This window comes from Nerophis ophidion, linkage group LG10, assembly GCF_033978795.1.
Source record: "Nerophis ophidion isolate RoL-2023_Sa linkage group LG10, RoL_Noph_v1.0, whole genome shotgun sequence".
Lineage (NCBI taxonomy): Eukaryota > Metazoa > Chordata > Actinopteri > Syngnathiformes > Syngnathidae > Nerophis > Nerophis ophidion.
In genome coordinates this window covers 12784221-12796325 of record NC_084620.1, presented here as the reverse complement: position 1 = coordinate 12796325, position 12105 = coordinate 12784221, and the positions used below count along the sequence as shown (strand labels likewise).

Below are 12105 nucleotides of genomic sequence, written 5' to 3'. Positions count from 1 at the left end.
TTTAACTTAAATAGGCTAAACAGTTTGACGTAGGAAATGTTTAAATGGGACGAAAAATGTGGAAGGAAAAGTGTGCCAAAATCCGGAGAAGAAGAATAAGATGTTGAATAATACATACATTAAAGGCCTACTGAAACCCACTACTACCCACCACGCAGTCTGATAGTGTATATATCAATGATGAAATATTAACATTGCAACACATGCCAATACGGCCTTTTTAGTATACATATAGGTTATATTAAAATGTATATATTACCACTTTATATGGAATTTAAATAAGTTGTGTATATATATGATATATATATATATATACGTATATATATAAGTGTACAAATGTATATGTTTGATTTAACTGTTAAACTGTGTATATGAGACGTGTGCTACATATATGTTGCTTATATATTGTTTAAAAAAAAATAATAATATAAGTGAAGCATGTTTTAGATTTGATATATTTTGAACCTTGTTCTTGTTGTGATGGGGTAGGTTTATATAAGCGTTGCTTCAACCTACACCCTTTCGGCTCAATCATTGCTCAAATGAGTGTATTTGTTTTTTGTTTTTTTCTCTTTTCTTGTTGTTGTTCTTTGTTTTATGTGAAGATTGCCGAAATAAAATACATTGATTGATTGATACTAAATTGCAATTTTAAATTTCCTGCGAGTTTCTTGTTAAAAACGTCGTGGAATGATGACACGTACGCGTGATGTCACGGACTGTAAGGAAATATTAACGCTGCACCAAACACGGCTAAAAGTCATCTGTGTTCATGGCGTAATCACACAGTATTTTGGACATTTGTGTTGCTCAATCTTTTGCAGTTTGTTCATTTAATAATGGAGACTATAAAGAACAATGCTGTTGGTGGAAAGCGGTGGATTGCAGCTGTCTTAAGCACCGAGACACAGCCGGTGTTTCTTTGTTTGTTGTGAATCGGAGCGGTCAAACGAACATGTTTTCTCCACGTCAACCAGCATGTTTTGGATGGGGAAATTGTGATATATATCTTACCGGAGACATCAATGGATTATTCGTCGTCCTGCAGCAGTTGTCATGTCAAAAAAGGCAGCTGTGAGCTTGGCTCCTCGGCTTCTCTCTGAGGCACTGCGTGTTTACCGCAGCCATCCGACCTTAAAATCTCACTTAAACACTATTCAAACAATAAGCAGATAAGGGATCTTCCAGAATTATCCACTAAATGTGTCTAAAAACATCTGAATCGCTCACAATGCATCCATCCATCCATCCATTTTCTACCGCTTATTCCCTTTTGGGGTTGCGGGGCGCGCTGTCGCCTATCTCAGCTACAATCGGGCGGAAGGCGGCGTACACCCTGGACAAGTCGCAACCTCATCGCAGGGCCAACACAGATAGACAGACAACATTCACACTCACATTCACACACTAGGGCCAATTTTAGTGTTGCCAATCAACCTATCCCCAGGTGCATGTCTTTGGAAGTGGGAGGAAGCCGGAGTACCCGGAGGGAACCCAAGCATTCACGGGAAGAACATGCAAACTCCACACAGAAAGATCCCGAGCCTGGAATTGAACCCAGGACTGCAGGACCTTCGTATTGTGAGGCAGACTAAGCCCTCTGCCACCTTTTTATTTTATTTTATTTTTTTAACTTTATTTATTTATTTATTGGATATTGGACCGAAAGGATAAGATCATGGGTACAAGCGGCCGAAATGAGTTTCCTCCGCCGGGTGGAGCTCAACGTAAAGCCGCTGCTCCTCCACATCGAGAGGAGCCAGATGAGGTGGTTCGGGCATCTGGTCAGGATGCCACCCGAACGCCTCCCTAGGGATGTGTTTAGGGCACGTCCAGCTGGTAGGAGGCCACGGGGAAGACCCTGGACACGTTGGGAAGACTATGTCTCCCGGCTGGCCTGGGAACGCCTCGGGATCCCCCGGGAAGAGCTAGACGAAGTGGCTGGAGATAGGGAAGTCTGGGCTTCCCTGCTAAGGCTGTTGCCCCCGCGACCCGACCTCAGATAGGCGGAAGATGATGGATGGATGGATGGATGGATATTTATTTATTTTTTCCAGTCCTTCGCTATCAATATCCTCAGCCACAAATCTTTCATCCTCGCTCAAATTGATGGGGAAATTGTCATTTTCTCGGTCCGAATAGCTGTTTTTGTCGAAGGCTCCCATTAAAATCAATGTGAATATTTGAGGAGCCATCAAACATGTGACGTCATCGTCTGCGACTTCCGGTAGAGGCAGGGCTTTTCTCTTAGCACCGAAAGTTGCGAACTTTATGGTGGATGTTCTCTACTAAATCCTTTCAGCAAAAATATGGCAATATCACGAAATGATCAAGTATGACACAGAATGGACCTGCTAGCCCCGTTTAAATAAGAAAATATCATTTCAGTAGGCCTTTAAATGCCAACTGAAATTAGATTTTCTTATTTAAACGGGGATAGCAGGTATTGCCATATTTTTGCTGAAAGGATTTAGTAATAAGAAAATCTCATTTCAGAAGGTCTTTAAATGCCAACTGAAATGAGATTTTCTTATTTAAACGGGGATAGCAGGTCCATTCTATGTGTCATACTTGATCATTTCGAGATATTGCCATATTTTTGCTGAAAGGATTTAGTAGAGAACATCGACGATAAAGTTCGCAACTTTCGGTGTCAAGAGAAATGCCCTGCCTCTACCGGAAGTCGCAGACGATGACGTCACACATGTGGGGGTTCCTCACATATTCACATTGTTTTTAATGGGAGCCTCCAAAAAAAAGTGCCATTCGGACCGAGAAAACGACAATTTCCCCATTAATTTGAGCGAGGATGAATGATTCGTGTTTGAGAATATTGATAGCGACGGACTAGAAAAAAAAAACAACGTGATTACATTGGGACGGATTCCGATGTTTTTAGAGACATTTACTAGGTTAATTCTTGGAAATCCCTTATCTTTCTATTGTGTTGCTAGTGTTTTGGTGAGTTTAATATTACCTGTTAGTCGGAAGGGGGTCTCCATGGGTGTCTTGATGCGCTGTGTCTCAAGGGAGTCGACGGCAGCTATGGACGGCACAAGCTCAGCTTTTCTCCGGTAAGAACTGACTTTTTAACCACAATTTTCTCACCGAACTCTGCTGGTTGACATGTGGTTGGGATCCATATTCTCTTGACCGCGCTCAGATCCATAGGAAAGTTTCACCTCCAGGAATTTTAAACAAGGAATCACCGTGTGTTTGTGTGGCTGAAGGCTAAAGCTTCCCAACTCCATCTTTCTACTGTGACTTCTCCAATATTATTTGAACAAATTGCAAATGATTCAGCAATACAGATGTCCAAAAAACTGTATAATTATGCCGTTAAAGCAGACGACATTTAGCTGTGTGTGCGCAGCGCTCATACTTCCTAAAAACCCGTGACGTCATGCGTACACGTCATCATTACACGACGTTTCGAAGCTGAAACTCCCGGGAATTTTAAAATTGTAATTTAGTAAACTAAAAAGGCCGTATTGGCATGCGTTGCAATGTTAATATTTCATCATTGATATATAAACTATCAGACTGCGTGGTGGGTAGTAGTGGGTTTCAGTAGGCCTTTAATGTACTTGGCGCTCGCTGATATCGCTTAAGTCGACATTTGTATCGGCCCGCCCAGCTACTACTAGGACAGTGTTGAGTGACAGCGGCGGCGGTCCACAGTAGCTGCTCAGCGCCACAGCCACGGAACCGAATGAGTTCGAGCGGTGGCGGCTGGACTCGCGAATCTCTTTCTCGCTTACGTGCGAGTCAACGCGATTAAAGGTCACTCGGAAACACTCGTAGTAAATAGTAGTGGAGGGGAGGAGAGGGGGGGCGAGGGTGCACCGCGTGCGCTAAACTTGCAAGGAGGAGGAAGAAGAGGAGGAGGAGGAGGAAGAGGAGCACGTAAACAACAAGGCCAGCACACCACCCTCGCTTCTCCTCACATGGCGGGGGCGCAGCGGGAGGGAGAGCGCCGAGAGCCGGGAGATGCTTGAATGAGCTCCAGCACAACTTTGAACTCAACGCGCGGGGACATGGAGAGCCCGGCGGGGGACACCCCGAGCTGCGAGGACGTGCGGAAGAGCGGCTACCTCCGCAAGCAGAAGTCCATGCACCGGCGCTTCTTCGTGCTCCGGGGGAGCTCGGAGCGCGGCCCGGCCCGCTTGGAGTACTACGAGAGCGAAAAGAAATTCCGCGGCAAGGCTCCCGTCCCGAAGAAAGCCGTGGCGCTGGAGACCTGCTTCAACATCAACAAGCGGGCGGACTCCAAGAACAAGCACATGATCGTGCTCTACACGCGGGCCGAGAGCTTCGCCGTCGCCGCCGAGAACGAGGCGGACCAGGACGAGTGGTACCAGGCCATGGTGGACCTGCAGTGCAAAAGTAAGACGGCATTCTCACACACTTTTAGGGGAGGACAGAATGGGGCGACAAAAGAAGAATGCAAACTTCGATTGTGTGTGTGTGTGTGTGTGTGTGTGTGTGTGTGTGTGTGTGTGTGTGTGTGTGTGTGTGTGTGTGTGTGTGTGTGTGTGTGCCGCCAAGTCATTTAAAGAGATCTGAAGAACTCTAGCCTGATATCACACACTTGTTTCCAGGGTAAAGTGTCAACATCTTGAAGATGACTTCTTATCACGTTTGCTGGTAGTTGACTTCACGTGGGCCTCCTTCTTGGCCCCTCAAGTCCACGTCACACACTTCTTGTCTGTCTTGTTTGTCTGCAGACCTCATTAAGTAATAGGGTTCAAGAGTGTGGCTCAAGGGCCGTTGGAAGTGTTGTAAGCACAATACCAATGCCGCGCAACTTGCAAAATGCGCAACCCCATTTTGCAAATTTAATGTCAAATCAAATGTTGATTGGATTCATCACTATACAGTGTACATCCACGACTGAACTACTGACTAAACTACTACCAACTATTTCATGTTCCAGGTAACCCTACATTATTATAGTTTATAAATAGTCAACCAAGTTGTGGTAGTAGTTTAGTCAGTAGATCTGTTGTAGATGTACACTGTATAGTGATGAATCCAATAAACATTTGATTTGATTTGATTTGACATAAAATTTGCGAAATGTGGTTGCGCATTTTGCAAATTGCGTGCCATTGTTATTGTGCTTACAACAGCAGCCTGGAGCTTCTTTTTTTATTGAATGGGTTGCGACACATTCCAGGTTCAAAATGAACATGCGACCATTACGGTGGAGCATTTGTCCTCTTCCTAATGTGTTTGAACACAGAAATGATCTAATAACCCATTAACACCACCAAACAAATATGATTGAACATTTTGAAAATAAATAAAAAATGCAGAAATCACATTAAATGCTGCAGGATCAATTCAACCCCCCGCCCCCTCCAAAAAAAAAAAAAATACATGAGAGAAATGCTGCAAGGTAATGGAAAACAACGAAACTAAGCCAGGTGACCAGACCTTGCTCAGAAGTAAGTTGCGGTAAATTTGTTAAACAAATATGTTACAACATTATAAAACAAACAATTTACGTGGCTATTGTTAGCATAGCGGCGGTATGGCATCCATAAAAGATCCGCTTGGTTGGTTGAATTTGCAGCATTTCTGTCATGCACTTGTGTTTGTAACCAATTTTTTTGGGTTGTTTGCAGCAGTTTTCTTTTACATTTGTTTGTGTGTTTTTGATCTTGGATAATTTCTGCTTGGATGTTGTTTTTGGGCCACACTGAAAGACACAAATAGAAAAATGCCTCCTTGTAAAATATCCATCCATCCATCCATCCATTTTCTACCGCTTATTCCCTTTCGGGGTCACGGGGGGCGCTGGCGCCTATCTCAGCTACAATCGGGCGGAAGGCGGGGTACACCCTGGACAAGTCGCCACCTCATCGCAGGGCCAACACAGATAGACAGACAACACTCACACTCACATTCACACACTAGGGCCAATTTTAGTGTGGCCAATCAACCTATCCCCAGGTGAAATAAATAAGTAAAAGTAAAACCACACGGTTGACTGCCTGTGCCGCTCTGCCTGCTAGGATGATTTTTTTATCAGTCCCGTTATGACAAGCATGTGGACTGGAATTGGTGTCACAGTAAGTAGACACCCTTAGCGAGTGCTAATAATATTGTCACTCTCCAGCTGGGGTGCTGTTGAGCGCATATGGGACGGCGTGTCTGGCACCCCAAACACATGCAAATTTTTACCAGTCTTCACATCCTCGTAAGGTCTGTTTTGTAAACTACAACACAAATCTGACACACAGGATGTTAAATATTATATCAAGGTCAAAAACATCAGAGCCCCCCCACCATCTTCACTTGTTCAGTATGGGAGCCACGTTGGATCAAGTTTTAACACTCATACAGTATCTGTGCAGGCACGGGTTCCAGGAAAGCGGGGAAACGACCTCAAAGAACCCCCCCCCCCCCCCCCCCCCCCCGATTATTTTCCCCTGCAAGTTCCTCTGCAGGTTAGAGCAGAAAAAAAGGTCACAAGTGTCCTTACATTCCTCAATAGTACTCTATCAGCCACTGTGTAAACACAGCTGTCGCAGCAATAGGTGGACACTCACAATCACCTGTTCGACCTTCCCTCTCCTTACGGCCGCCAGGGACACCATGACGCAATCTGGGCAAACGACAACCGCAGGGTTCAAGGTGCTCCTCATATATGACCTGCTGCTCTGTTACATAAAGCGGCTGATTAGGGAAGCGTCTGAGCCGGGCCACTTTGCTTGTCTTAACACCAACATGTTTGTATGCAGGACGCCTTTGCTGAGTATTTAGCAGGTTTATGTCAGCTTCTAGGGTTGTGTGTGTGTGTGTGTGTTAGTTTATGTGTGGGTGTGCAGGGATGCTGCCAGCTCGTGGAAATGTGAGGAACCATGTGCTGTTTTTTAGAAGTACAGTGGTACCTGAACTTACAAGCACATTTCATTCCATGACCGAGCTCATAACTCAAAGCACTCGTATCAGCCCCACCCTTTGAAATTAATTTATATCAATTAATTCCGTGCTTGGCCCTTCCGAACAACACCATTTTAACATGTAGCATGCCTTTTCAAAAAGATCAACTAACTTTTAGCTAACAAACATTGTTTGAAAAACTTTACCATACAATTTGCTACAAACAACTACAGTAGTTGTATGTAATAATCTAATAACAATGTTGAGCATTTACTTTGCGTAACAGACTTTTGTTGGCGTCTCCAATGGGCTGCTTCTCTGTCATGTCACCACAGGATCTAGGAAATTGTTTATGTTGCACACGGACGTGTTTTAGTGACGGACCAGAAAGGTCAGTGTGGACAACAAGTTATGTTTGTGTACCAAAAGTAATGCTCAATTGTCCAGTTTGTTTAGACAGTACCAACTGAAAAACATCAAAAAGAGTCTGGAGCTTCTTCATATCCATCCATCCATTTTCTACCGCTTATTCCCTTTCGGGGTCGCGGGGGGCGCTGGCGCCTATCTCAGCTATATGTTTCTGCATAAATACATAAAAATCCATCAGATCAATAGAGTACAAACTTAAAACCTGTGTTTTAAATAAAATACTACTGTAAATGAAAATGTAGTATTGTACATTGTATACAAAGAAATAATCAAGTGACACATTGAGAGGACTATATACAGGCTTTTCCCTGAATTATTCTCAGCTCTTTATTAGTGTGTACTGATGTTAAAGACAATGTACACTTCTTTGCACATGTAATGTATAACAAAATTGGTGTTGAATTGCGTTATAATTCCACAACAGTTTTGCATCAGCACACGTGCACGCGAGCTGTCCTGTTTAAATATGCAGAGCAACTGCTATAGTGATCGCTCTGTGCATTGTTCTCCATACTGTACATGGTGCCTTGTGTAAATGATTTCACCACAGTAAGATTTTTCTTTGGTGGAGTTTGTTGCTGCGGTCTTGTTCGGCTCGTAAAAAGTTGCATTTCCCCCACTCGCCTCGATGCTGTTTCAGATGCTAGAAAATGTTTGTTGTGGTGCTGCCTTCTCTAAAAAAACATTGCAGCGTGCAGTCACTTGTTCCATGCCTGTTGCCGAAAATATAAAGCAGTGGCAACACTTTTGTTTTCTCTGGAGCATACGTCTCGCTCTTGTTAGCATTAACATTAGCCATGTTTTGATAGGCTTTTGGGTCTCCGCTTTGGAAGCTCATGGGGTCAAAAAAATATCCCGGAGCAAGAGGAGACAAACATTGATTTTATTTTATTTCTTTAAATCATTTGCAACGAAAAACTCAAATTTATCGATATATGGCCCAAGCCGGTTTCTTTCTCTGATTCGGTCATAGGCTTCTTCTCCTTACTAATTTTCTCAGTTCCATTGGTTGGGGGCAGGATTGTGTCAATTTTTAGGCCATATCACCAAGGCCTAATGCTAGTGTACTAGTAGGGATGAAACGATTAACGGTATTAATGATAACCATGATAAATCTCCCGGCGGTTAGGATCATTTAAAATGAAAACGATCGGAAAACTGTGATTGATAACCACACTTTTATGACGTCACAGACCAACTGGTGCCAGTTCGCTAGCTTAAATACTAACATGAAAAAATACATTAACACATTTCCCCATTAAGAAACAAAATACCCCAGTCTAAACTTGTATGAACATATTGCTGTATTAGCTTCTAAGCTATTCAAATGTGCACATTGAACCTACAAGCTATAAGCGAGTGGTCACTCTATACTTGGAGGACTATGACACAGAGGTATTTTTATGGGGCGTTTAAGGACCGCTGAAGAATATAAGACACCACAAGGCCTGCCGGAACATTCTTATCAGTGAAGCATAAGAAACACACAACATGCAAAATAGAGGGCTTTCTTCAGTGGGTCTATTACATGTACATTAGTTATTTAAAAAAAAATGTATTCAAGTCCTTTTTGAGCCTATTTAACAATACCGTGTAAATAAAAAATGTGATTATTTACTCATAATATCCGTGATATCACCTTTTCCTAACAATACATTTTACTTTTCAATAACTATATGCTACTTTGTATTATAAAATGGCAACAGCAGAGGATGCATGTGCATGTACGAGCCCGTCTGCCCCACAACAAGAGGGTAGAGAAAAATAAAGAATGTATTGACTACAATGTCGCACTCGTGCATAGCTCTTTGGGTAAATCTCTACCATATATGGAGGTATCTGCTGACGACCTCAAATGTGGGGAAAAAAGTCACAAATTGGGAGAATTCAAGACTGCTCCTTTGTATGAAATATGCAGGAAGGAAAATTTGTTTTATAATCATTTCCTCACCATGCTTCTGTGGTTTGAATTCCAATTTTGGGGAATTATGCAAATCCCAAATCCACAAAAACAGGTACCCATAGGTAAGAAAAGTTGTTTTTGCATATTAGGTCCCCTTTAAAGGAAAGCAGCCTGCAAGTCAGGTTTGTGTTGGATAACGAGACATATTATTATTAGGGTTAATACAACTAACAATTTGCTGTTGTTTTATTGTTTTTTAATTATATATTTAGAATGTGCTGCAGGCAAAATAGCCCCTGGCTGCATGTTAGACACCATTTCAGTAGGAGCCCGCTTGCTATAATGTCTATTCTCACTACATGATGGCACCTGCAGTGTTGTATTTAGGGAACTACCCCACTAAAAGTGATGCAGTGTAAAAGTGGGGTCTTTAAAGGAGTTTGTCAGAGGTAATCATGACGCTGGCTTGTTCAGGACACGAGAAGCTCGGTAAGAGGAGCGCGAAAAGGTCATGGCCGACCACTGTCTAAACTTGCAGTGGCAAGTATCTTTGACACACTGAACAGTATTAGGATTCCTGCACCTAATAACCCGCCTCTGGTATGTGCCACAAACACACACACACGCAAACACACGCGCGCACATACACACATGCGCGCACACACATAGGCAACAGTACAGTGAAGAACTTGTCCCCTACTTGAAGAATTCACAGCTTGAGTCTGCGAGCTCGAGGGGCCCGCAGCCAAGAGATGCTGCCCTGTTTGAGTGCAGAGCAAGCCACTCCCTCAGCGCGATGCTGAGAGAAACTCTTTCAAAGCGCGTAAATGATTGGCTGCTGCAAATCTGTTCCTAACAGTAGAGTGCTGTTTGGTGGGAACACCTGCACAATCCAATATGACACATGTGTCCAATTGAATGGAAGAGAAAAGGTGAAAATAACCCATCAAGTCCAATGCATAGCACACTCACTCATTCCACAATATATTATATATATAAAAAATACAGTATAGGCTTCAGAGCAGTAGAAGATGGATGGATGGATGGAAAAACAACAGTGTTACTAAAAATGCCAGTTAGAATACTAAACAATGTTGGATATAGGGATCATACAAACCTTTTTCTTTATTGAAAATATTGAATTTCAATGATTTGGTGCATTGGCCAACAGCTAAAATTATTCTCAAATCAAATGATAACCTGCTTCCCAAGAATGTACAACAATTCTTCTCAACAAAAGAGGATAAATATAACCTTAGAGAAAAATGTAATTTAAGACATTTCTTTGCACGTACAACACTTAAAATATTTAGTATATCAGTATATGGAATTAGATTATGGAATGGATTAAGCAAAGATGTCTAACAATGTGCTAATATGATCCACTCTAGGAAACTGTTCAAAGTGTTTACAAAGTACAATAATGATAAACGTCTGGAAGTTATCGAAAATAAGATAATATTCATGTCATTATTAACTATTCATGAAGAGAACTGTTGTATTCAGAATTAATTTGTGTAAATGGTGTACAAGTTAAGAACACGAAGTAAACATGTTAGTACTAGAAGGTATAAAAGGGTTAGGATTAATTAAGATTTGCTTCTTCCTACTCCTTTTCCAACATGTAAAGCAAAATGAAAAAAAGTGATGTATCATATTGAAATTGTATACATCTTCAACACAAACTTCAACCAACCAACCAATCTACGATGGCAAATAAACTGCATTTCTTAATATTTAGGGATCATTATCAAGTATGATTTTAGGTATTATAAAGAGCCTTAATATGTTACAAACCGAGAGCGAGCCAGAAGCAGGAAAGCTAATAGCTAAGCTCGCCGCTAAGCTTGTTAGAAACAACAGAATTAATAAGTTCTTAATGAACTTTAAGACGTTTCAATGTAACCCCATAACAGAAAAAAGTAAGCAGATATTAACAGGAAATTAACAAGTAGATAATTAGGAGCCGGGTGAGAGGATAATATAGTAAATGTTGGTGTATCAGTAATGTCGCAGACAGAAGTTCCCTGCACGTAAGAGGAGGGCGGGTCAATCAATAAATTGGTGGTGTCGATACCAAGTGTAATAATAATAGAGTGATTACATCCATGTTTATATTTTTTCAATATAATTTTTTTGTTGTTGATATTTTTAAACTGTCAATAGCACTCACCATGAATAACTTGAACGATTTGCAGTTAATACATGTGATCAGTATTGGTATTGGTATTGGTATCGGCCGATCTCACTCATGGATGATTGGAATCGGCAGCAAAAATCCTTGTTCGGAACATCTATACCTTGAACATATCATGAGAAAATGCGGGTGTGCCTAATAAAGTGGTCTGTCCAGCGCCACATGGGAGCCTGGGAGAGTGCACTAAAGCGTCCCAGGCAGCGTCCAGCCTCACACAAGGCTCTCCTCGAGCGATGTCAATTACACAAACATGAGGCCACTGCCGTGCCGAGCGATATGCGCATCAGTTATTTATTCAGCTGAGTCCAGTAAGACCCACTTGGGCGACGAGTACAGTATCAGTATTGAGGGCAGCTATTTGTTCAGCTATTAGGAGTCAGTGGAGTGTGTAAAGGCTTAACCCCCGCAGAACGGGGCGGAGGTGCGGCCCGCGCTTGCAGTTGGCCAGGAAAATTGCTCCATGGCTCCCACACCACCTCAGGATTGTTGACCTCAATAAAAACTAAATAGCAGAGTCCAAATTTGGAGCTAGATCGGCGGGTGTAAACAAGACAGAAATTGTATCCACACAAACACATAAAACTTCTATCGACTTCTATGCGAGTGCTTCTGGTCTCTATTAGCTTTTGGCTGGGCAGCGAATCAGCTGTTCCTTTCTTTTAAGCTCGCTCAACGTCACCACATT

The 12105-nt window shown here is 42.3% G+C and overlaps 1 protein-coding gene across 1 annotated transcript in view; it reads left to right on the top strand.

The window, feature by feature from the left end:
* The first annotated feature begins 3642 nt into the window (after positions 1–3642).
* Positions 3643–12105, top strand: part of si:ch73-335l21.1 (insulin receptor substrate 1-B) — a 70889-nt gene continuing 62426 nt past the window's right edge. Inside the window, exon 1 of the mRNA XM_061912424.1 lies at positions 3643–4386. Coding sequence (XP_061768408.1) covers positions 3999–4386 — 388 coding nt within the window. The 5' untranslated portion in view covers positions 3643–3998. The remainder of the gene's footprint in view (positions 4387–12105) is intronic.